This window comes from Tyto alba, unplaced genomic scaffold, assembly GCF_018691265.1.
Source record: "Tyto alba isolate M040663 unplaced genomic scaffold, T.alba_DEE_v4.0 Super-Scaffold_8, whole genome shotgun sequence".
NCBI classification, from domain to species: domain Eukaryota; kingdom Metazoa; phylum Chordata; class Aves; order Strigiformes; family Tytonidae; genus Tyto; species Tyto alba.
Genome location: NW_024881329.1, coordinates 18,143,688 through 18,164,958, shown reverse-complemented (window position 1 = coordinate 18,164,958; position 21,271 = coordinate 18,143,688). Strand labels below are relative to the sequence as shown.

At 37.3% G+C, this 21,271-nt stretch overlaps 1 protein-coding gene across 1 annotated transcript in view; it reads left to right on the top strand.

Annotated features, from left to right (window-relative positions):
- SHANK2 (SH3 and multiple ankyrin repeat domains 2) overlaps nucleotides 1-21,271 on the top strand; it is a 323,086-nt gene that overhangs the window by 3,808 nt on the left and 298,007 nt on the right. Inside the window, exons 2-8 of the mRNA XM_033006803.2 lie at nucleotides 5,027-5,230; nucleotides 6,997-7,068; nucleotides 7,669-7,777; nucleotides 8,044-8,195; nucleotides 8,991-9,158; nucleotides 12,433-12,549; nucleotides 17,400-17,477. Of these exons, the coding sequence (XP_032862694.1) occupies nucleotides 5,027-5,230; nucleotides 6,997-7,068; nucleotides 7,669-7,777; nucleotides 8,044-8,195; nucleotides 8,991-9,158; nucleotides 12,433-12,549; nucleotides 17,400-17,477 (900 nt within the window). The remainder of the gene's footprint in view (nucleotides 1-5,026; nucleotides 5,231-6,996; nucleotides 7,069-7,668; nucleotides 7,778-8,043; nucleotides 8,196-8,990; nucleotides 9,159-12,432; nucleotides 12,550-17,399; nucleotides 17,478-21,271) is intronic.

Here is a 21,271-nt window from a genome sequence, read left to right as displayed (position 1 = left end):
GATTGCCCTTAACGTCAGGATGCTTCATCCCCAGGGCAGTGAAGCTCAGTGTCACGCTGTCAGCAGCACTGGTTGGTGACAGATCTGCATCTTTCCTCCTTGGTAATCAAAGTTGGCAGTCACCAGCCCCCAGCAGTTTGCTGCCCAAGGTGACTGCCTACCTTGTGCCTAAAGGCAACCATGTCGTGCATGGCATCACACGTCTTTTGGACATGGGAAACTGGGTGAACTAACGTGTCTGTGCTTTTCTCTGGGACGTCTGGCATAGCTGACCTCTCCCTGGACCTTTTTGATCTGAATCCAGGGTAAGTCATCTTGTATCCATTTCCTTAATTAGCCCATGTAGGAACATGTCACAAGTGATTCTGCCTATAACTGGAAGGAGGCTGGGTCTTCTCCAGTACCTTTTGTCAAGAAAATCTCCTTTGTGTGATACTGTCAGTGATGTCCAATGTTTTGTGCTTAGCATTACTCTTTTTCCCAGACTTCAAGAACTAATCTGTTAGCCAATTGTTTTAAGGAATATTTTCACCATTTTATTGCCAACACATGGTGGTTGTTCTGCTCTTTTTGTCCTATACTTACGTGGTTATATACTGGGTTATGTTCAAAATCAAAATTCTCAGGTTCATGTGCTTTATCAAGTACTGATGCTGAGATGGGATTGGGTCTGCTGAGGACTTCTTTGAAATGCTTTCTGCCCATCTGTTTTGCTGCTCCGCTTTAGTAGTGAGCATTTACTGACTACCCCCTCCCCTGATTTATTCTTTTTTATATTTGATTTTCCATGCAAAATGTTGTTTGGTAAGTGTCAGTTTGGTAAAACAACAGCTTAAGTTGTAGCTGCTCTGTTTTTCCACTTCTGCATTGTTTTTTATACTTTTGTATCCTTTCTTTACTTTTTCCAGTATTCATTGGCCTTTAGGATTAAGAGTTGTTACCTTTAGTGATTTTCTTTCTCAGATAAAACACTCGTTTAGCTTGTGCAACTTTTATCTTGTGAAGGTAGGAACCCAGTTGTCACAACTGCAGCTCGAGTCACATTTTTGCTTAAGATGCCCCCATTTGTACTTGTTTCCAGCCTGTACTGTCTTCCACTGCCTCAGATCTATCCGAAGTTTTCCTTTGCAACTTTTCACAACTGTTCTTCTGTATCTTGTTTTGTGACCGATTGTTCACTGCTGCTTTCTGTTTAAGCTTGATCTTCCTTCTTTTTATCTTCAGTTTGACAGTGGAAACACTGTTGGTGCTGCTGACATCTGTTGTTACGCCCTTGATCTGGACAGGTGGTTTGACTTGCCAGCTGATGGCAGCATGGCCAGAATGTTTTTTTTGACCTTTCATCTCATGAATTCTGTGTTTTCTGAATGCTTTTTGATGAAGGAAAGCAGGGCCTCCAAGAATTACATTGAATACTGAGAACAAATCAAAGTGAGTGACTTTCTCGATTTTTTTCATGATACCCAACTCCCACTTGCTTTTCCCTGCTTTTTGGTTGTCACACTGTTAATATTGTAGTCGTCTTTGAAAGGAATAACTTGTATTTTGATATTCTGACAATCACATTTTTGAGGCAGCTGTACAAACCGTTTGTCATGGTTCCTCTGTTGCAGAGCAGTTCTGTGTGATTGACATCCTTGTGAGTCTGATGAAGATGATGTGTTGGTTGATAGGCTTGGATTGGATAAATGTTATTCCTCAGAGATCCTGTATCATGAACGTTATTCCCATTGAGTTAATATCTTCCCTTTAGCTGGAGTGGGTGAGCTATATTTTCCCCTTGCTTCTAGTCCTTGTGTTGCACTTAGTGGCTTTCACCAGTGTGCAGGAATGCAGGACTACAGATGACCATGACTCTCATGATCCAAAGAACTTTAATACCAAAACCGCAGGTCTCACATTTCAGCAACCAATGCTGATGTTCTGTCTTGCCGCTAAACTTGGGTTTTGAGTGGCCTAGTGTCATTTTGTCAGCTTTGGGGCCACTCAGGGCTTTGTTTTTGATTCTTATTTGAAAGAACTGGTGCAATTTTTATAGTGTATATAGCTAGCATTCAAGACAAACTATCACATTTTATCTGGTCTTGGGATGCAACAAAAAGAGTGGAAAGAATAAATCCCTCATCTGTCAGTGCAAAATATATTTATTTCATATGTGTTTCTATAATTCTTTGCCACTAATCTGTCCCTATTTTTTGATTTTTTTTTTTTAAGTCATTGAAGATTTAAAATAGTTGTTCAGCTACTGTCTCACTTCCTTCTGATCACCACACCATGTTCATCTAATGAATTCTTACTTATTTCATAACTATAACAATCTGCGTGTAGATTCTGCTGTGATTCAGCTGATGTTTTCTCAGGGTAGAAATTATGGCAGTAGGTAGTGATGGAGCTGATGACTGTGGTGGTCTCTGTCTTGGGAGGGCTGCCAGGCGGACTGAGAAGTGGCACAGGGGAGGTGTTCCAGGAGAAGGTTGATCTAAAATACACCTTATGCAGCATTTGAGTGGTCCTTCTTATCCTGTTGTTCAGCAGCTGCCTCCGAGAGTAGTAACAGCCTCCATCTCTATGCTGCTGGCTTCATGGGAAGCATAAATAATTACTTCTCTCACTAGTTTCACTTATCCAAGTCTGAGAAATTTTGGTAGGAAACAGTTGTTAATTTGTTTTTTACATCATTGATCCTGATTCATTATAAATTATTAATGGGATCAATATTTATTAAAATAAGCACATTTGTTTTATAATGTGGAAGCTTGCAGGAGTTAATCTCATAATATACATTATAACTGACAGTTTTTAGAGTTGCTGAAAACTGCTGATGTTTGAATCTGAACTTTATACTGAAGTTTGAATCCATGTAAAAGTCATGGGGCAAATGAGGTTCAGAGCTGAAGGAACACAGGGATTTAGAATGGATTGCCCTTGCTGCTAAGTCAATACCTTAACTACCAGGTTGTTTGGGAATGAAAATACTGTTTATAATGTTCTTTCTGTCTCCCTCTCTCCTTCCCTCCAGCATTTAAAACCCCCCAACTTTTCATAAAACACCCTGAGATGTAAAATATATAAGGGGAATGAAAACTGCTTCCTAGCCAACTTTGTTTGTGTCAGATTCTAATATCTCATTTGATTACATTTTTATATTTAAGACAGTGAAGAGTTAAAGGTATTTGTCATTTCCTAGGCCAAAGCATCACCTGAGCACATTGCAATGAAAGCTTTATCCCTCTTCCCTTACATATCCCAAAATGTCTTAACATCAGTAATTGAGCCATATCTGAAAAAGTGCAGTTTGTGAAAGACAAATCGAGTGGTAATTTTTAATAATTGATGCCCAGGCACAGCAGAGCTGGACAGAGCCCAGTGTTCGAGAGCCTGCCTTGCTTCCTTGGGCAGGCCCCTGTGAGATGCTATCACAGCCGCTCCAGTGGCACGGCTAGCCAGCACCGATGAATAGAGGGACGTCTCAGTATCAGTGTCTATTGATAGGCCTCATATCTGAGGACAGAGCCAAACTCCTCAACTTCAGTATGTCGCGATACTCAAAACTGGCTTGTCACCTCTGCTCTGATAAAGTGAATATATATGGAGGGCTGGTTGGCTGTGGTGTCTGCTCAGTTAAAAACGGTTGTAATTTGAAAGTCCGTCATGTCCTGGTTGTACTTTTCACTGTCAAAAATATTTGCCACTTAATATTTAAACAGTCAAAAAGAAAGACACTTTGAACATACAAAATATTGTGACTTTTGCCATTGAATTTGCTCTTCAAAATTCAGAATTGAAATACTGAAATGAATTTGTTATTTGATTTGTGTATATGGGATCAGAGATTACTTTCAGATGTATGCAGAGCTTGCCAGAACAAATATGTTCAATTCTAAAAGACAAACTCTGACCATTTTCTTATGGATGGCCTTGGGACTTTAAAAAGATGCCAACAGATACTGCAGAAGTGAGCACTTCAGAAGCAGCTGTGGGTAAAGTTAAAGTAAACAGTTTACTCTCTTCATCAAACATCAGTCTTATATTTACTTGCTCTTCTGTTCTATTATCTTTATGTATAATTATAGTAGGAAGAGTATCAGAGGTCTTCAGGAAAGGCCTGGAGAGTGGTTACTGACAGTATTGCTGTGGCCAGAAATACATTCAGAATGCAGAATTACTACATTCGTGGAAACGTACTGATAAAAAAAGATATATCCACTGTCATTTTTCTTTGGCCCATGTGCAATCCCTGCATCCTGTGTTGGATCATGAGGGGACGGGGCTGTCCTCTGAGTGGGTGAAGCCGGGACTACTGTGCTGTGACTCTGCCATGGCAGCTCGGTACGAGCCCTTCTCGTGGCCCTGGATGGGGTGGGTCAGCAGCACTGCAGGTTCATAATGCACTTCAGAGGCAACAAACTGGTTTCTTGGTATTGCCATCTGCTGGTAGCTCGTAGCCAATGACTGCAATGTCAGTTATAATTGCAAAATTCCTACTCCAACTCGGTAAGAAGCAGAGAACTGGAAAGGATTTTCAAAGCTTTCAAGTCCTCTGCTGCTTCATGTTGTATAGTTCTTCCCATAAACTTGTCCAGAGATAAATGTAGCTTAAAATGAATTAGAATTATTGCCTGAATACTGTGTGGTTTTTTTTTTTTTTTTTTTTGTGAAATTGTTGTGGATCAGAGTGATTGTCAGAACAGCCTCGAATCAAGTAGATGGTTAAACATATTGTAACATACCTTTCACTTGGCTTCTCAAACAGGTTTGCTGTGAAGGTGTTGTTTCTCTGAAGAAGGATATGCTCTCTGATGTTTATGGACTAGAAATGTCCTGTGTTTTCACACTACTTGTGCATTAGTTATTATAGAGGAGCGTGTGTCTGAAATATAATTCTGTTGGTGTATGTTTTCTCATGGAATTTGTAGGTTTACTGTGTATGTTTGTATATATTTATGACATTTATAGATTTTAGAATGTAAGATATTCTTTAAATGTTTTTTCATTAATTAGATTTTAAAATAATTTCTCTGTGCAGAAATGCATTAGATTTAACCCAGAAGCTTCAGTGTGGGTTGCAAAGCAACGAATTTTGTGCACTTTGAATCAGAGTTTGAAAGATGTCCTGAACTATGGACTGTTCCAGCCTGCAAGCAATGGAAGAGATGGGAAGTTTTTGGATGAGGAACGACTTCTTAGGGAATACCCACAGCCTGTGAATAAAGGAGTTCCTTCACTAGAGGTATTTTTAAAAGATCTAATATCTGAAATATTTCTATTTTGATAGAAATTATACAGGAAGCTGTATTTAAGGTTTCTACATGCATCTGAATTGCATTTGGGAAATAGTGATTAGCAAGTCTGAACTTGAACCCTGGCTCACAGAAGTGCTGGTGTTCACTTGCTCAGTGGAGCTGTTCCATGTGTTATCCCTAAAAGGTTGCGAAGAGTTGGTCCCTCTGGAAAATTTGATTTTGGAGTTTTCCTCTGCTGAGGACCCAGATGTATTTTTGTAATTTAATAAATAAATGTAAGGTTCTAGATTAAGCTTTTGGATCTCTGATTAGGTTTGCAGTAGTAGGGTAGCAGCTGCTGAACAACCAGCCTTTGCTTTCTCCCAAAGAGAGGAGGGTCCATCTTTCACAGTGAAGCCTTTCCCCCCCCACCATCTAGTTCCTCTGTGCCCTCCTTTAGAGCGCACAGATTTCCTCTGGCTGTCTTCTGGGAAAGGAGTAAGGGAAGAGAGGGTGTGTACGTGTGAAGCACTCACACATAGACACTGGAATTTCCCCCCTCTCTGTTGCTCATGCAGAGGCCATGCAGCTGTGGGATAAACTGGATAAACCATTGTGGCACTGGGCGAACATGGAGCAGAGCCAGATCACACTGAAACACAGTATAGCAGGAAACTGGGGCATGAAGCTAGTATTTAATTAATCTTGGTATTGCTTGTGTGGTGGTACATCAACCACTAGCAGTCTGCAGTTAATGGACTTACTCCACCATAACACAAATCAAAGAAAAAAAAAAACAGGGTCCAGAGAAGGTTTCAAGTCCTAGCTTTTCTAGCAGTTTATTTCAGAGATTCAATCACTGGTGTCTATATTATAGCCATAAGCAGATTAAATAGCCACTTTTTTTTTTTTTTTTTTTTTTTTTCTGTCATGTTCTCTTTTGTGAGTGTTCACTGTTGGCAAAATTCTTCTCACTGCAGCTAAAGGGTTGCAATTCAGGGGTTAAAAGTGGTTTTGTGAAAAGCCAGTATTAAAGCCTTATTCAGTACAGTCTCCTTGTCCAACAGACGTGCTGCATTCTTTGAATTCTGCATAGTATGTTTAGCTGATAGTAAATTATAACTATATGAATCCCGTGATTTTTGCCATAGGTGTTGCTGCTCTGGCCATAGGGTTAGCAAACTGTTTTTGGCTGAAATTCACTCACATTTTACTGTGAAAAGAGGCAATCCTCTGAACCTCATTCACAGGACCAATCCTGTTAAACATCAGGAAAACTATTCCCATATAGTTCTGCCTATGTTAAGGGATTTTTCATGATTTTTTTTTTTTTTTTTTTTTAATTTTCAGAAATGCTAAGCTGATGTATTGAAATATGTATTTTTTTATTTAACATGCTTTCCCAGCTCTTTCTGCTTGAGACTGTAAATGAAAGTGTACAGATACCCTTAGGGAAAAGCTCTTTTCACTGTAATTCTTGCTTATTTATGTAGATTCTAGATGCTGATCTCATTTCCCATATACCTTCACTGATTTCAGTATATTTAACAAGATAGGAATTTTGCTTACATGAACTTGTAAAACTGCGATGCCACTATGTTAAGCAAGTGCTGATTATTGGTGAATATTCAAAATTAAATGCTAAGCCTTTTTTTGAATTTTGCCAAAGTCTGCATCATTGTGGATGATACTTTCTGGTAAAGTCAGAAAATTATATTATGAGTTTTTAGGCAGAATAGGACATACTAAATTTATTCTGTTTTTCTTCCCTCAGTTTCGATACAAGAAAAGAGTGTACAAACAGTTCAATCTTGATGAAAAACAGCTGGCCAAGCTTCATACAAAGGTATGCCAAATTTATTGGAGAAGTTAGCAGTTGCCTACTTAGCAAAATAATGTGTCTGAGAAACTGGAAATAAGTAAGAGTTCATTACCACCTGGGCCAGTTGCTGAACAAGCAGCAGTATGTGCTGCCAGCACCAACAGGGATGTGTGAATTGTGATCTGGGAATTTCTTGCATAGAAAAATTCCCATATTTGACTCTTCCGTATGTATACTAGTAATCTGAAATGAACCTTACTTCGTAAATACAATGTGCTTTCAGCGTGCTGCAAAAATCCCACTCTATGTCTTTAGACTCATTTGCAAGTCAGAATAATAATAATGATCACTGTACACCATCCTCATTTCTTACTGAATGAATCTTTCCCTCATTTTTTCCTTAAAACTGTAAAACCCAGAATCTTCTTACTGTGTTTGACTTTTGAACGTTATAAACCATAGGGTTTATGCTTTTGGTACCGAGTCAGGTTCTCCAGGAATGTGAATTAGCTACTGTTCAATGATGTCAATGGATGCTGACATGGATTGACAGAATATTTCACTTTTAGTCAAAATTTTCTTTTTGAGATTAAAGGATGGTTCCTTTGTCGCTCTTTGTTTCAGGCTAATTTGAGAAAATTTATGGATCATGTCCACCATCTCTCAGTGGAAAAAATGACAAAGATGTTGGACCGAGGACTGGACCCAAACTATCATGACCTAGAAAGCGGAGGTCAGAACGATAAAACTAGCAGCATAAAGTAGTATTTGGGCTGGTTCAACCTCAACTGATTAAAAGGCTGAATCTCACACATTCTTTCATTTGCCTTCAGAGCTCTAGGCTAATGGAATCTCTCTATTTTTTCTGTCCAAAGGAGCAAATTGATAATTTATGATTTTCTTTGAACATTGTTTTTAACTTAACATTTTAAAAGTAAATGTTCTTTATTTCATAAATTTGCTCATATTTTTTCAATTACACGCTATTCTTTTCTTTAGAAACACCCCTGACTTTGGCTGTTCAGCTTGACAATACAGTAGAAGTGATAAAAGCTCTGAAAAATGGAGGAGCACATTTAGACTTCAGAGCCAAAGATGGAATGACAGCTCTGCACAAAGCAGCCAGGGCCAAGAACCAAGTAACCCTCAAGGTAAGTGTTTTCAATAGCAAATTATACATTAGTTTATAAAAAAAAATATGTAAATGAGAGTGTTTTCAATTAATTACTGTGTTGTCCTCAATGGATCCTTTAATATGTGCTTGTTCTAGTGCTTTCCTGTGGCTTTCAAATCTTATAATTTTCTTTCAATAAAGGGCCTTTTCATTTCTGATTTTTTTTTGGTAGGAAGAAAAAGTGGTGAAATTTAACCGTATTCATTGATACATTGGGAAAGATCTGTCTGAGGAAATAGGAATACCATTATTGTTGCTTATCTCTTTGAAAGCAAATGCCAGTGGCATGAATTACACATTATATCTTAACACAGTCTCTTCTGTTTTCTTTTGTGTTTTAACAGGTATTCTTAAATCACTTCAGTAGTCTAGATTAAGTCTTATGTTTATGGATTTTGCTTATTTCCTTCTGACAGATATTCAAAATGCATGACACTTTTGATAAAGCATCTTGTAACTGAAGAGTGTTGCAAAGGCAGTGCAGCATTTTCAGAACTGATATTTCTGAACCTAATGAGAGGATGGAAATTGGACATTGCTATTCATCCTTTCTTTGCTATTCCTGTAGATTCATTTAGATCTTAATTCTTCCGAGGGAATTTCTTACTTAACTTAGTCTGTGCCGTGGCCCATTCTATCAGCTTATTTGTAAGTGAGCAAAAAATACATGTTTTGGCAAGTATCAACCTTATCTATACTTGTTCAGGTAATGTCCCTTTAGAGTAAGAAGTCCCTCCAAAATATATTTTTCACAGTTTGTGATTGCTTTCAGACCCTTTTAGAGCTTGGGGCATCTCCTAACTACAAAGACAGCTGTGGCCTGACACCACTGTACCACACCGCTGTTGTGGGAGGAGATCCTTACTGCTGTGAGCTCTTACTCCACGAGCATGCTACAGTCAGTTGCAAAGATGAAAATGGATGGCAAGAAATTCATCAGGTGGGAAAGTTTGCTTTTGCCTGGAGTTGAAGTTGCATGAGGAAATGTGCCATGTATGCTTTATGGTTAAACATTCTTTTGAAGGCTGTTTGGATGTGTTTAGTCCATGCACTTACAAATATGAAATGTCTTCCTTTTTCTATTTGCTTATTACTTTACATCCTGCTGTGGTGAATGAGAAGTGGAAACTGTTCCAGTGGAGTTCTGTAACTTTGAAATTCTATGGTTACTGTGGATTTTGCTGCAGAAATTCCACTAGTCAGGTTTAGCATCCTATTAGTGGCACTTCAGTAAAAAAGTGTAACTCAATCTCTTTGTTAGATGCCAATTTTAGTATCCTTGGTAATGCTTCTTGTGTGTTTGTGAGAGGTACTTTCTCCTTTCTCCCTGGTGAACTTTACAGGAAGATTTGGGTTCAGGATCCTGCTCATAGGATCCCTCAGTATATTGCACTGAAGAATGTTAAACTCTTACAAACTCACAGTTTGAGTCTGTTTTCATTCCCTGTGTGTGTGGAAACTGGGATTCGAATGATTTTTCTTTTGATGTTTGTACATGGCTTTTTCTTTCCTCTCTTGCATAATCAGTGTGTGGATAAAGGAGGTATTGTGCTCTGTAAAGAAAAGTTATTTTTAAAAAAGTAATCCTTTGAGGTTCATGATGCTCATGATACATGGAGCCAGCTGTGGTGCCAGAATTCATCAGGAGCTGGCACATCTTGGTCAGCTTCATCATAGATATTGGAAGGGTAGACCTCCTTCCTCACCAAAGACCTAAACTGTATCTCTTAAAAAGACCTATAATGTTTGGTAAGGAATTTTCTGAAAAAAACCAACCAACCAAAAAAATAATAACAAAAACAAAACCAAATCAAAACAAAAAAAAACAAACCCAAAACATTTTCTTTGAACACTTACCTTGTCTTCTTCGGAAACATCTGAATATTATGCAACAGCTGTGTAAGAATGCTTTATTAATTTCTCTTTGCGTAGCATTATCTCCGTAGTTTACAAAGTTTAAAGATTCTAACAGTCCTAATGTCATTGCAGCTATTTTATGCCTTTTCTCTGTATGGATGAATTTGAGTAATTGTAAAAAATGGAATTGATGTAGTATGATTAGAAAAATAAAGGTACAAATAATCAGCCTTACAGGCCTGCTTAAGTCATCTAGGCTCACTTTCTTTTCTGTGCACTAATCTTTATAGTACACTACTTCTTCTTTTCTTTGAAAGAAATGGGAGATAGCTTTGGTACCCAGGTTTCAGCAGAGATCTGAGCTTTTTCACTGTGTGTGTTCAGGTTGAGGTCATTTGGATCCCTCTCTAGTAGGGGGAAAAAAAGAAAGATTAATTTACTACCATCGTTTCTGAAGATGTGGAGGAAATTAATTATCTAGATCAAAGTATTATGCCATCTGGACTCCCTGAAAATATAGAGAAAAATTCCCTATTTTGAAAGCCCAGCCTTATACGCGTGAGGTTATTTTTTCTAGTAATGAAGCAGAGCTTTCAAACCCATTGTATTGGTTGTAATCCTGAATAAATTAATGTTTACATCTGGATTAGGGGCAATCTGATTTCAGTAATCAATAATACAAGCCTCAACGAATTAAGAAAGATGGTGATACGATACAATCCTATATGATGTTGTCTGTGTGAAGAAGGCAAAATTACCTTGCATGGCAATGAAATAATTGAAAGCAAGTACATTTTTCATTTTTCTAACATAATGTTTAACTGTAGATGTTAAACCTCTGGGTTACGCAGCGGTTCATGTGCTGAGGGGAAATGTATCTCCCTTGCACTGGTTCTCTTCCAGCACCTCCCAATAAGCTGAATAAGCTTTATTGTCAGATTGGCAAAGAGGAGGCAAATCCACTCTAGCAAAGGAAGTGAAAAAAGGGCCTGATTTTAGTCCAATTCATTGTAGTGAGAATAGAAAGCTGGAATTAGTTCTTGTATTTGGAATTTATTTTAATAATTACATTTGCACATTCATACCCAGGTGTTGAGTGACTTTTAGAGACTAGACAGAATTGATTATGGCTAATTCCGCATTTGCTCTAATCTCCTGCACAGTCAGCAACACAGTTACGATTTGGTACTGTTTCTCCCTTTGCTCATTGTTGGATGCTTGCTTTCTCTTGCCTAGCATTAAAATATTCCTGTTCTAATAACAGCTAGCATGTCGTCTCCGTTATTTTGGCAAATAATTTGTAAATTAATAAATTATTTAATAAACACTATTTTTTTTCCCTTTCTGTGTGTTAAAAATTGAAAATGGAGAAAGAAAAGATGTAGTGGTTAGGATAGTAGACTGGGGTTTGGGATGTGTCACAGATTTAATTTGTGCATTGAGCAGGATATTTTTTCTCATCCAAATTGAAAATTGTGTCAGTTTGTAACTCCCACTGAAGTCAGTTGTAATTAGATACCTAAGACAGTCTGAATGGCTTTGTATAGCTGTATCTTTTAGCTTAAATTCCATATTCTTATATAGGAATGATACTGATTTGAGGTGATATGAAGTTGAAAACCTTACAAATTGGGAGGTGCACAATCAGTATGCTAGAGAGAAGGTGGTAGTCAAGTAAATGACACTGATGAATGGAAATGCTGTGATTTTTCTCAAACTTATTTGCTAATCAGGAAAGCTTCTAATTTCAGTGAAGTCTTGTTCATAAGGGTTTATTTCCAAGTATTCAGGGTCTAACATTTTATTTGTGTGACTCAAAGTAACTCTTGAAGATTTTCCCTCTTTTGGATCGGTGCCCTGTGTATACCGTGCATCTACACAACATCACAGAATTAAGAAGATTATTATTTGAATTTTGGCCAGATTTCCCCAAGCTGTTTCCACACCTTGAAAGCAAGCTTTAGAAATTTGATCATCTTCAGTGCCATCTAGTGGGCAGCTTTCCAAAGATTCACAGGACAAAACCACTGTCTTCTGTTAGTCTGCATGTCACATTTGACAGTTACGAATATTAGTGGATAAGAAGTGTCAGACTTTGTATTTTCATGATACCTTAAATTGCTGTTCCTCAAATAAGCAGATGCTTAAACTTATGCACAGACTTGTTGTACCTGAAGTGCACACATTGGCGTTTACAGGCAGGTGTGCACATCTGGGTGTTAGTCCTCCCGCTCAGTCCAGGTGTGGTTCTAAAAATTAGACCCTAAGTACAATATCATCTTCTCTGCTAAAATTCTTTACCTGGAACACTTGCCTAGATTGTATAATAACCAAATTATGAATGCATCTCTTGACAGGCTTGCCGATACGGCCATGTCCAACATCTAGAGCACCTCCTCTTCTACGGCGCCGATATGTGTGCGCAGAACGCCTCGGGAAACACTGCTCTGCACATCTGTGCCCTGTACAACCAGGTGAGCTGGCTCACACCTCCTCTGCTGGCAGACCCAGCGCCCGCAGGGTCACACCGTCCTTCGGTGACATAAAGGTCCCCAGCGGGAGCTGGGGGGTGCCGGGGGTCCCTTCTGCGGGGCTGAGTGGGGAGGGATATCTTGTTTATCTTGTTTTGAGGGAAGGTGGGTCCAGAGAGTCCAGTCCTGAGGAGACTGGAAACCAGTGCTGTGAGAGAATGACACATAGTCCAGAAAAAAAAAAAAAGGCATAATTGAGGTACAAATGCTAAATCTTTCATGCACATCCACAGAAACAGAGGCTTGTTGAGTTTTCTTTTGAAGTTTACTGATTTGGTGTTAGGTTTTCCTGAGATGCAGTTTCCTTACTTTTAATAAATGCATTTGGGATAAATTTGCCATTATTATTGACCTATAGAGACAAGTTACACTGAAGAAGAATGTAGCTCGTTATTTTTCACTTGATTTATTTAATATGCAATGAAGTGTTATAGGTTTTAAACAATGGTCTTAGAAACTAGAAAGAACATAATTAAAACTATTTTATTAGTGTTTTATTCATTGATTACAAATAAGGCTGCTCATTGTAGGTAGCAAGAGTGTACATATTAATTAGAAAATGAAACATAATGTTCTACTAGCTTTTTTTTTTGTATCATATCTAAATATTTGTCTCCTGTTCAGAATTTATTGTTGTTTTTCTAGAATTTAAATTAGAATTAAATAAGAAATATTTGGAAAATACTATGGAAATGTCTCTATAGTTTGTACAGAAGATACTGTGTTCTCTGCTGTTGATAACTTGTCTAGTCATTTACAAACAATAGGACCATTTGATTTGATAGAATTTTATACTCTCTTTTCATGGATGGGATTAGGAGGGAGTGAGTTTTACCACTTTGTTAAAGCACAGTGCATATAATGTTACATTGAATTAGGAAAACACAAGTCATGGGATGCGACTGTAACTAGTGAAACATCTGTTAGAGCATCTGATTCTTAATTAAATACCATCTTAGTTTTTTTCAAATGTTTTGTCAGGACAGATTCCTCAGGTCTAAAATACTCTCAACTTCTTAAAAATAGAATTCTGGGGATAATTTGACATTTTTCAATACTATTAACTTGATATGTGTGCCATAACTGATATCAATTCATAAAGAGTCTAACCATGCAAATCTTCCCCGTTAATACTGATTGTTTGAAGTACACAGCATATCAGTGGGAGCAATACCTCTGTGGGCTGCTTCTTGCTCGCTGTCTACCAACCACCCTCAACAGGCTATTAAGTACCTACATCAACCAGTTTAAGGTTAGCAATGGTTTCTTTGCTCAACTTGGATGGCTTCTACAACTGTGGGCATACAAAGCTTTTGTAAGTTGGCACTTGTTAAAATTACTACAAAGTTTTGCAGAGAAATGAAATTCACCTCCATCTCAACAAAGATTTTGCATTTAGGCTTCACATCAGGAGCTTAGCATGTGTAAATATGAGCCCTTATGTTGAAAAAAAATATTTAAAACCTTTTACTTTGACCTCATTTATTTCACTTTTCCCAAGTAAGAATTTTGAAGCCCAAACCGTAAAGCACATATGAACTTAAAATGTGAATTCATCTGTTTGTTTTTTTTTTTTTTTGGTAACCATTTTATTGCAGTGCTTTCATGGCTATAGTACTTTACAAGATCATACACTTTTAGCAAAGGTTATGGAGTATGATGCTGAAATCAGCATAATGCTGTAGAATGAATGCATTTTTCATGTAACAATGTGTTTTCCTCCTGACGTCAGTGGAAAAAATTATTCTGTAGGAGACTTAGAGACTCTAATTGAAATTGCATCTACCAATTTGCAAATATTTTCATAGTCATTCAGCTTGGGTTTGTGAATGGAAGTTTAACATCTTGTGACTACACTGTAATGATGCTGTTTCCCTTAATCGAGTATATGTGGAAATAAAGTTTTTCTCAGGGTGCTGTGAATTGTAACCTATGCTGACTTTTTCCAGCATCCCTTTTATCAACAGTTATTATTAGCTAATGTGGAAGGAATGGTGTTGCCCTTTTCTGGATGGAGAGGATGGGAAGGACACCAGTATTCTTTTTACCTCTTGATTCCTGTAGATGGAGTCATTACCCACTTGATTTTCCTTTCCAGTCTTCCATGGGGAGTTTTCTTGGGATACTTCCTGAAGTTGATAATTCTGTTTTCCTGAGTGTCAGCTAAGTGCTGATCTGAATAAACTCTTGTTTTTGAAAGTTATTTCGTGGCTGTCCAGTAACTCAGTGAAATCTAGACAGATATTATGCATTTATATTTTGCCAATAAAAACGCTGGGGTGAAGGGTGCCTTCTTTTGGTCAGTGGATTGGATTCTATGTGAAAATTATTGTAGAATTAGATCAGGCAATTAGCTGTCAGACAACAAATTGAATCTAATCTGCTGACAAGACCACACTTCTCTGTGAAATGATTTTTAATATTTTCATAAAGTCTAAAAAGCTACTGCATATTCAGTTTATGTATGATGTAATGAATGAAAAATACTAAGCTCTCCGTATCAGAAATTACTAGGTTGTCAGAGCTAAAATATGTGCAAACAGGAGTTACAGCATTTGTAAGCAGCACCTTGACAACAGAGAATTCTAAAATGTGGAATTTCCATTGAATTAACAAAGGAAAAGTAATCAGAGTAATTTCTGGTGGTGATTTTTTCACTTTCTACCTGGTTTATTCCCCTTAATACTGGAAGGATGGGGAAGAGACAAAAGGAAGAGAGCATGAAGCTAAGAATGCTTCTGTTTTAAAAGAATAAGTAAATAAACAAACGCAGTACTTAATCCAAATAAATTTTCTTGAAAATCTTACATTGAACAACTCTGACTACTTTTGTCAAAACTTTTCTTAGCAAAACCATTTAATAAATAAATCACTTTGCATGTTTTTGTTTTTTTTTTTTTTACACTGCAGACAGTTTAGTTAAATTTGTAGTTTTAAAATGTGTAATTCTTTTGGTTTTGTAGTGCTGAATTATTAATTCTGATAACCAAATGATTAATCAGCCAGTAAGTACAGTATGTTTCTTAATATCATTATTTATATCCTCGAATTCTTGATCAAAATTGGGCATTTTAACACTAAATGGTTCTGTTAACATATCCAGTACTTTTACTAAGCAGTACCTTCTGGAATAGTGCAATGGTTATTATTATGGGAACACAATAAAGTGTCCAAACCTGGAATCATTTAGGAGCCAGTTGCAGCACATTTACTTCTTTTGGATGCTTGCTAATACAGAACATGGGAAAATGAGAAAAACATTTTGACATTTTACACATTCCTGTTGGTCTTCCTATGTTTAGTGATACAGAGGATACACCTAATGTGCAGATTTCAGTGCAAGCAAATGAGACTATTTCAATTAATTAGATATAATTTAAAAATTACCATCTATGAGATGATTCTTAGTACATTGTCTTGAGATACGATCCATTATGTTGTTTCAGTCTGTTATGCAGAGTAGGATTTGTGGAAACAAAAGGATACCTTTTTGGAGTATTGAGTCTTGGTGAAAGGATAGGATCGCTTCCTCCCAGGGTATATTTAGGACAACCCTGTGATGGAGGAGACTTAATGGGATCAAGAATCTGGCATCATAGGTTGGAAACCACAATGACAAAAATTATTTTCAATCATAATTTCTGTGCATTCACTTATGACTCAGAATCTAGTAAATAAGCTTCATTTCTGTCACTAAAATAGCTAAATGATATGATCATTTTCTCTGGCTGAAAATTTATTGTTAAAAGTGAAAGGTAGCACACTGAAATACCTCATTAGATAGAATTTCATAACGCAACATGATAAGAAATCTGGAAAAGACAGCAAAACTAATAGAAATATTTATGATGAGGAAACATAAAAACATTTGAAATGTTTATGCATGAAGTCCTAAGATGAACATTAAAGATGGCAGGTAGGAAATATAGTCTATGTATGGATCATCCAAAAGTCTGGTATTCTGAGAACCATGCCAGAACTGCAGAGGGTTTCTGGCAGGTCCCAGCCAGTCATATTTTACAGGTGTAGAGTAGCAACTTAAGCAATACATTGTATTGGTCCAAAAAAAGTTGGTTTAAAGGGATATTGTTTGCAGATTTCTTTAGTTCAGAGGGCCTGAAGCCACACTTCTCTCTTGTTAGAAGGACTGTATTGGCTTTGCGCTGTAATTGTTAGCATTTTTTAGGTGAAAAGAGAGAAGGTAAGGCTGGTCAGTGCAGTATGTATAGCCAGACCAAATAATTTCAGACATGTTGAAAAAAAAATTAAAAAATCATACATTAGATGTTTAAAATTTAAGATATTTCAATCTTCAAAAGAAGTGCATAGAAATGATAAAACTGTTTTGTATAATTTTTAGAAGTAGGGGAGGGTATCGTTTGTCCCAGGTACTATTTACTGTACCATAAACGTGCTGATTGTGCTACAAAATAGGCAAGAACCATATAAGAGTCAAATTTCATTTTGAACTAGCGTATTTTCTGCAAAATCTGATTTGTCAAGTATAGAATTTCCACAGTACAGTTTCTTAAAAATTCAGTAAGATGTTTACCTCTTGCATTTCTCTACATTTTTTTATACTTGCATATTGTTTCTATTCTAACACACTGCAAGGCACTTAAATCCCTGACATATTTAAAGTACTATTTTAATAACTTAATTTCTCAGATGATTGTTTTGTTTATGTCTTGTCTAACAAAATATATATCAAACAGCAACACATCTCATAGCCACAATATCTAATTAGTAACTAAAGAAGCTTATTAACAGGTTTACTCTTCTGCCATTTTCAGGAGAGCTGTGCAAGAGTGCTGCTGTTCCGGGGAGCCAACAAGGAGATTAAGAATTACAACAGCCAGTCTCCATTTCAGGTAAAAAAGAAATACCCTTTCCCCCTGCCCCCCAGAAACATTTGCAAGAAAATCTCACGTGAACTTCGTTTGTGGAGAAGTTACACTACACAAGGCTGAAAACAGCTCTAAAGTAAGATAACTGTAATTTTGGAAACTGTGGCTTTTGTGTAATGCAGTAAGTGAAGGTGTCCTGGAATAATCAGGAATGAGATGAAAACACACTCCCTCTTAGCTGTTCCGGTGACACTGTCAATGAGTTTGAGAATTATGTGTGCTGTTGATGACAAACCATGAAATCATAGGTGTCATGCGGTCGGATGTGCCTTGCTTTGTGATTATCTCCAGTCCTATGTAAGAGCACTCCAAGGAGTGACTGGGCAGCTCAGCTTTGCTTGGCCCCTTTTAGGCAGAAAGAAGCTCTTCCTTGCTTGGATGCGAGGCCAAAGACCTGGGCTAGGTTTCAGGGATGGGACTGATTTAATGCTCTGTCAGTGTTAGAAGCTGAAGCTGTCATCTCTATCTCCAAAAGAAAATGAAGTCTTTCTTTAGATTAGTCAAAATCTACTAGATGTTCTTTCACCATTTTCTTTTATTAAAGTACTTTCAGAAAGCTTAATTAAAAATCCAAATGGAAGAAAATTGTCCAAAGGGTTGTCAGGTATGCCTGACAACCTTAAGCCCTTATTTCTGAAGCAGTCTTTATTATCTTGGCTTTCAGAGAAACATTCATAATGCAAGCTGACATGTGAGAAATAGGGATGAAAGCTGTAATGTTTTAAGAAAAAGGAACAGAAAGAATTTTTTTCAAGTTACAGAAAATAGTGCTTCTGGAAGAACGATGGCACAATACCATTAAAAAGAACTGTCCTGTTTTGAAATATGAGGGGGCTATTTCCCAAAACCCCAAATAGTTTTTCAACCAAAACCAAGTAGTCTTTCAACCAAAAGAAATCCTGAGTTGCCTTTGCTTGTTCTATCTTTCCCATTACATCCTTGACCTGCTTTGGGTAGTGCTGGCATAGAATTCAAGGAAGACTGCCTTTTCCTCTCATGCTTTGAAATAGTTGGAATATTAACTATGTCCATGTGAGTGTCTGAGTTGGCTCCTTAAAGTTCACATATAGATAATGCCTCTAAGTTTCAGACTGCTAATACTTTGCTATCTAAATATACACTAAGCACAGATTCACTAAGGGCTAGATAATACTCATCACTGCACCTTGGAATTATGGAGTGATTAAAATATTGAATTAGAGAGAACCCTAGTTATTGGAGGGATGGGTTACAGTGTCATCTCTTTGAGAGATTAGTTTATTTTATTACTTAATGTCTTTGAGATTAACTTCTTGGTTTAGGATTTTAGGTGGGGAGGGTAAATGGCATGTAGAATAGTTTCCATTTGTCTTCTGCTTTGTGCTGACTGCTGCCAAATTCCTGTTCTTCCTCTTAGAACAGAAAAATACAGAGGAAATGGGTGGAAAAGAAAATAATTGTAATAGCTAGTGCTGATGGTTGTAGGGCTTCAAGAAGTGAAGGATGACTAGCCAAAACTAAATAAAATCAGGTGAGCACAGAAGACAGAAGAAACAATTTTAAGAGAAGGGTGTAGGTGTGAGAGTGCACTTACTGACCAGTGAACTATCTCCTGTCCCTATGGAATAAAATCCTATTTGTTATCTTTTATTATATGTTACACTTCTGATTCTTGGGCTTTTGACTGGTCACTCTTCCCCTACCACGGACAGGATTGACAGTTAAGCTGGCTTTCTTTTATCATTTCTAGATCTACGTACTTTAAAAGTGGAAATTACTTTCCATCTTTTTATTCTGTGGTGTCTTACTTTGAGGTGTAGGGAATGTAGAAGAAGTTCTAGTTTTTCTGAATGGAGTGAGTAGAGAAAGCCCTGATGCCAGTACTGCAATAAAGCAACATTAGAATTAATTCTTTGCCATCTGTCTATTGCTGACCCAGTCAATAAAACACCACAAGTGGAGCTGTTATAAAATTACGCAGAATCCCCTTGAGTTAATAGAATTTTGCATACTAAAAATGTTTACTCATGTAATCAGTAGCAAGGAACATTGAATCATCTCATACATACATAGTGAGAATGGTTGTAGCTGCAGCATCTATTCCTTTGAGTAACCTCCATTATGTTCTTTCCTCAGAAATTGAAAAGGGTGGTTCTTTTGAATTGCTGCTTAGAAAATTGATGATATGAAAACTGTGCTATTCTGTAGAACAGAAGTATCCAGACATGGAGAAATTCGTGTGTTGCTTTCAAGGCCTGCCAAGGCTTTATTTATTTTGATGAAAATGAGCAGCAGAGTTTGTATCTAGCATTAGCGTCCAATGAATGTAGTGTAATTTTACCACCAAAAAAAAAAATATGCATGTGTTCACTTCCTACCAAATCACAGTGCTTACAAAAACAAGCATATGGATCATATGGAAGGAAAACTAATCTGGGCTGAACTCTGTGCCACGTAATTCAGGTATGCCACACTGCGTACACACTCTGCCTGGGATCTGGCTGTCCTCTTTGCCTTGGTGTCTAGCAGAGTTAGTGCTGGAATGGCATTGCTGGAGGTCAAGGCCGTGAAAAAGCTTTCTTGTGTTTCCCCATTAAGCACCTAAGCTTTTATTAGCTACCTTGGAAGGAATGTGTTTTGTCCTGACTGATTTCTGGGGTCCATTAAATCTAGTAATCGGTGCTGAGTACAGTTGATGTCACCCATAGCCAAAAGTCTCTGTGACTGGCAACCATAATAAATTGTAATGATAGGCTGTACCATGCAGTAACAGAATATGGGTCAGCAGAAATGTCTCTGTGTGCTTTTTGTGGCATCTCACCCCTGCTAATAAGTATTAGCGCTTGTATAGATGTGGGGTGAATCTCCTCCCTTTGTCTTCCTCATGTAGGTTCCAGGTAGATTAGGGCAATTCCTGTATCGCTGTCCTTGGTCTAAGTATGAGAATTTTTTGTGTACTGTGCATTTTGATTAAAGGCTGACTAGCAATTAGAGGTAAGATGAAATCTGTGCCACATCTTATACTATATTTCCAGTTCTGTTTATTAATCACTTATTTATCCATCCCATCTTGGCTGGGTAATTGAAGTACCTTACATGCTAATTACTCTGTGCTAACAGATGGGAAAAAAACATCGGTATTACAGAGCTGCAAGTGCTAGCTAATCATACAGTGATATGTACATTGTGCTTGACCATTTTTATTTTGAAGGAACTAAAATTGGAGCAAGTCTGTGCTTTCATTCATAGCACTGGATTTGGACATGCCCTCAACCATGCCTACTGCAAGTACTGCTGATGCTTCCACAACCATTCATGCCTTACACTAGAGCTTGCCAAAACAGGTTTGCTACCAGCATACAGTACATCGACCCACAGCTCTCATAAACAGACTTGTGAAATGCTGAACTGAGACTTCTGTTCCAGCTATAGGTTAACTTTAAAGTTGCCAGTGGTTTTAGTTTTTTTTTGGTTTTCTTTTTTTTTGGCATTGTAGTTTCTATTTTATTAGTAAAGCCTCTCAAAATATTCTTTCAGAAAAGCCATGATATCCTATCAACATCCATAGCTACTTAGTTTTCTGCACATTTTATGTGCTCCTAGATTAATGTAAGATAATTTCTTACCTCTCTGGTAAATATTAATCCAGTAACTCAGAAATCTCAGAGCTTTATGGTGTTTACAAGCTGTTGAAATTCTGTTGTGTAAGTTCAAATGAACATACACCTCATTTATAATGTTTTTCCTTTTTCTTTTAGTGAGCAGAAGCTCTGTATGAA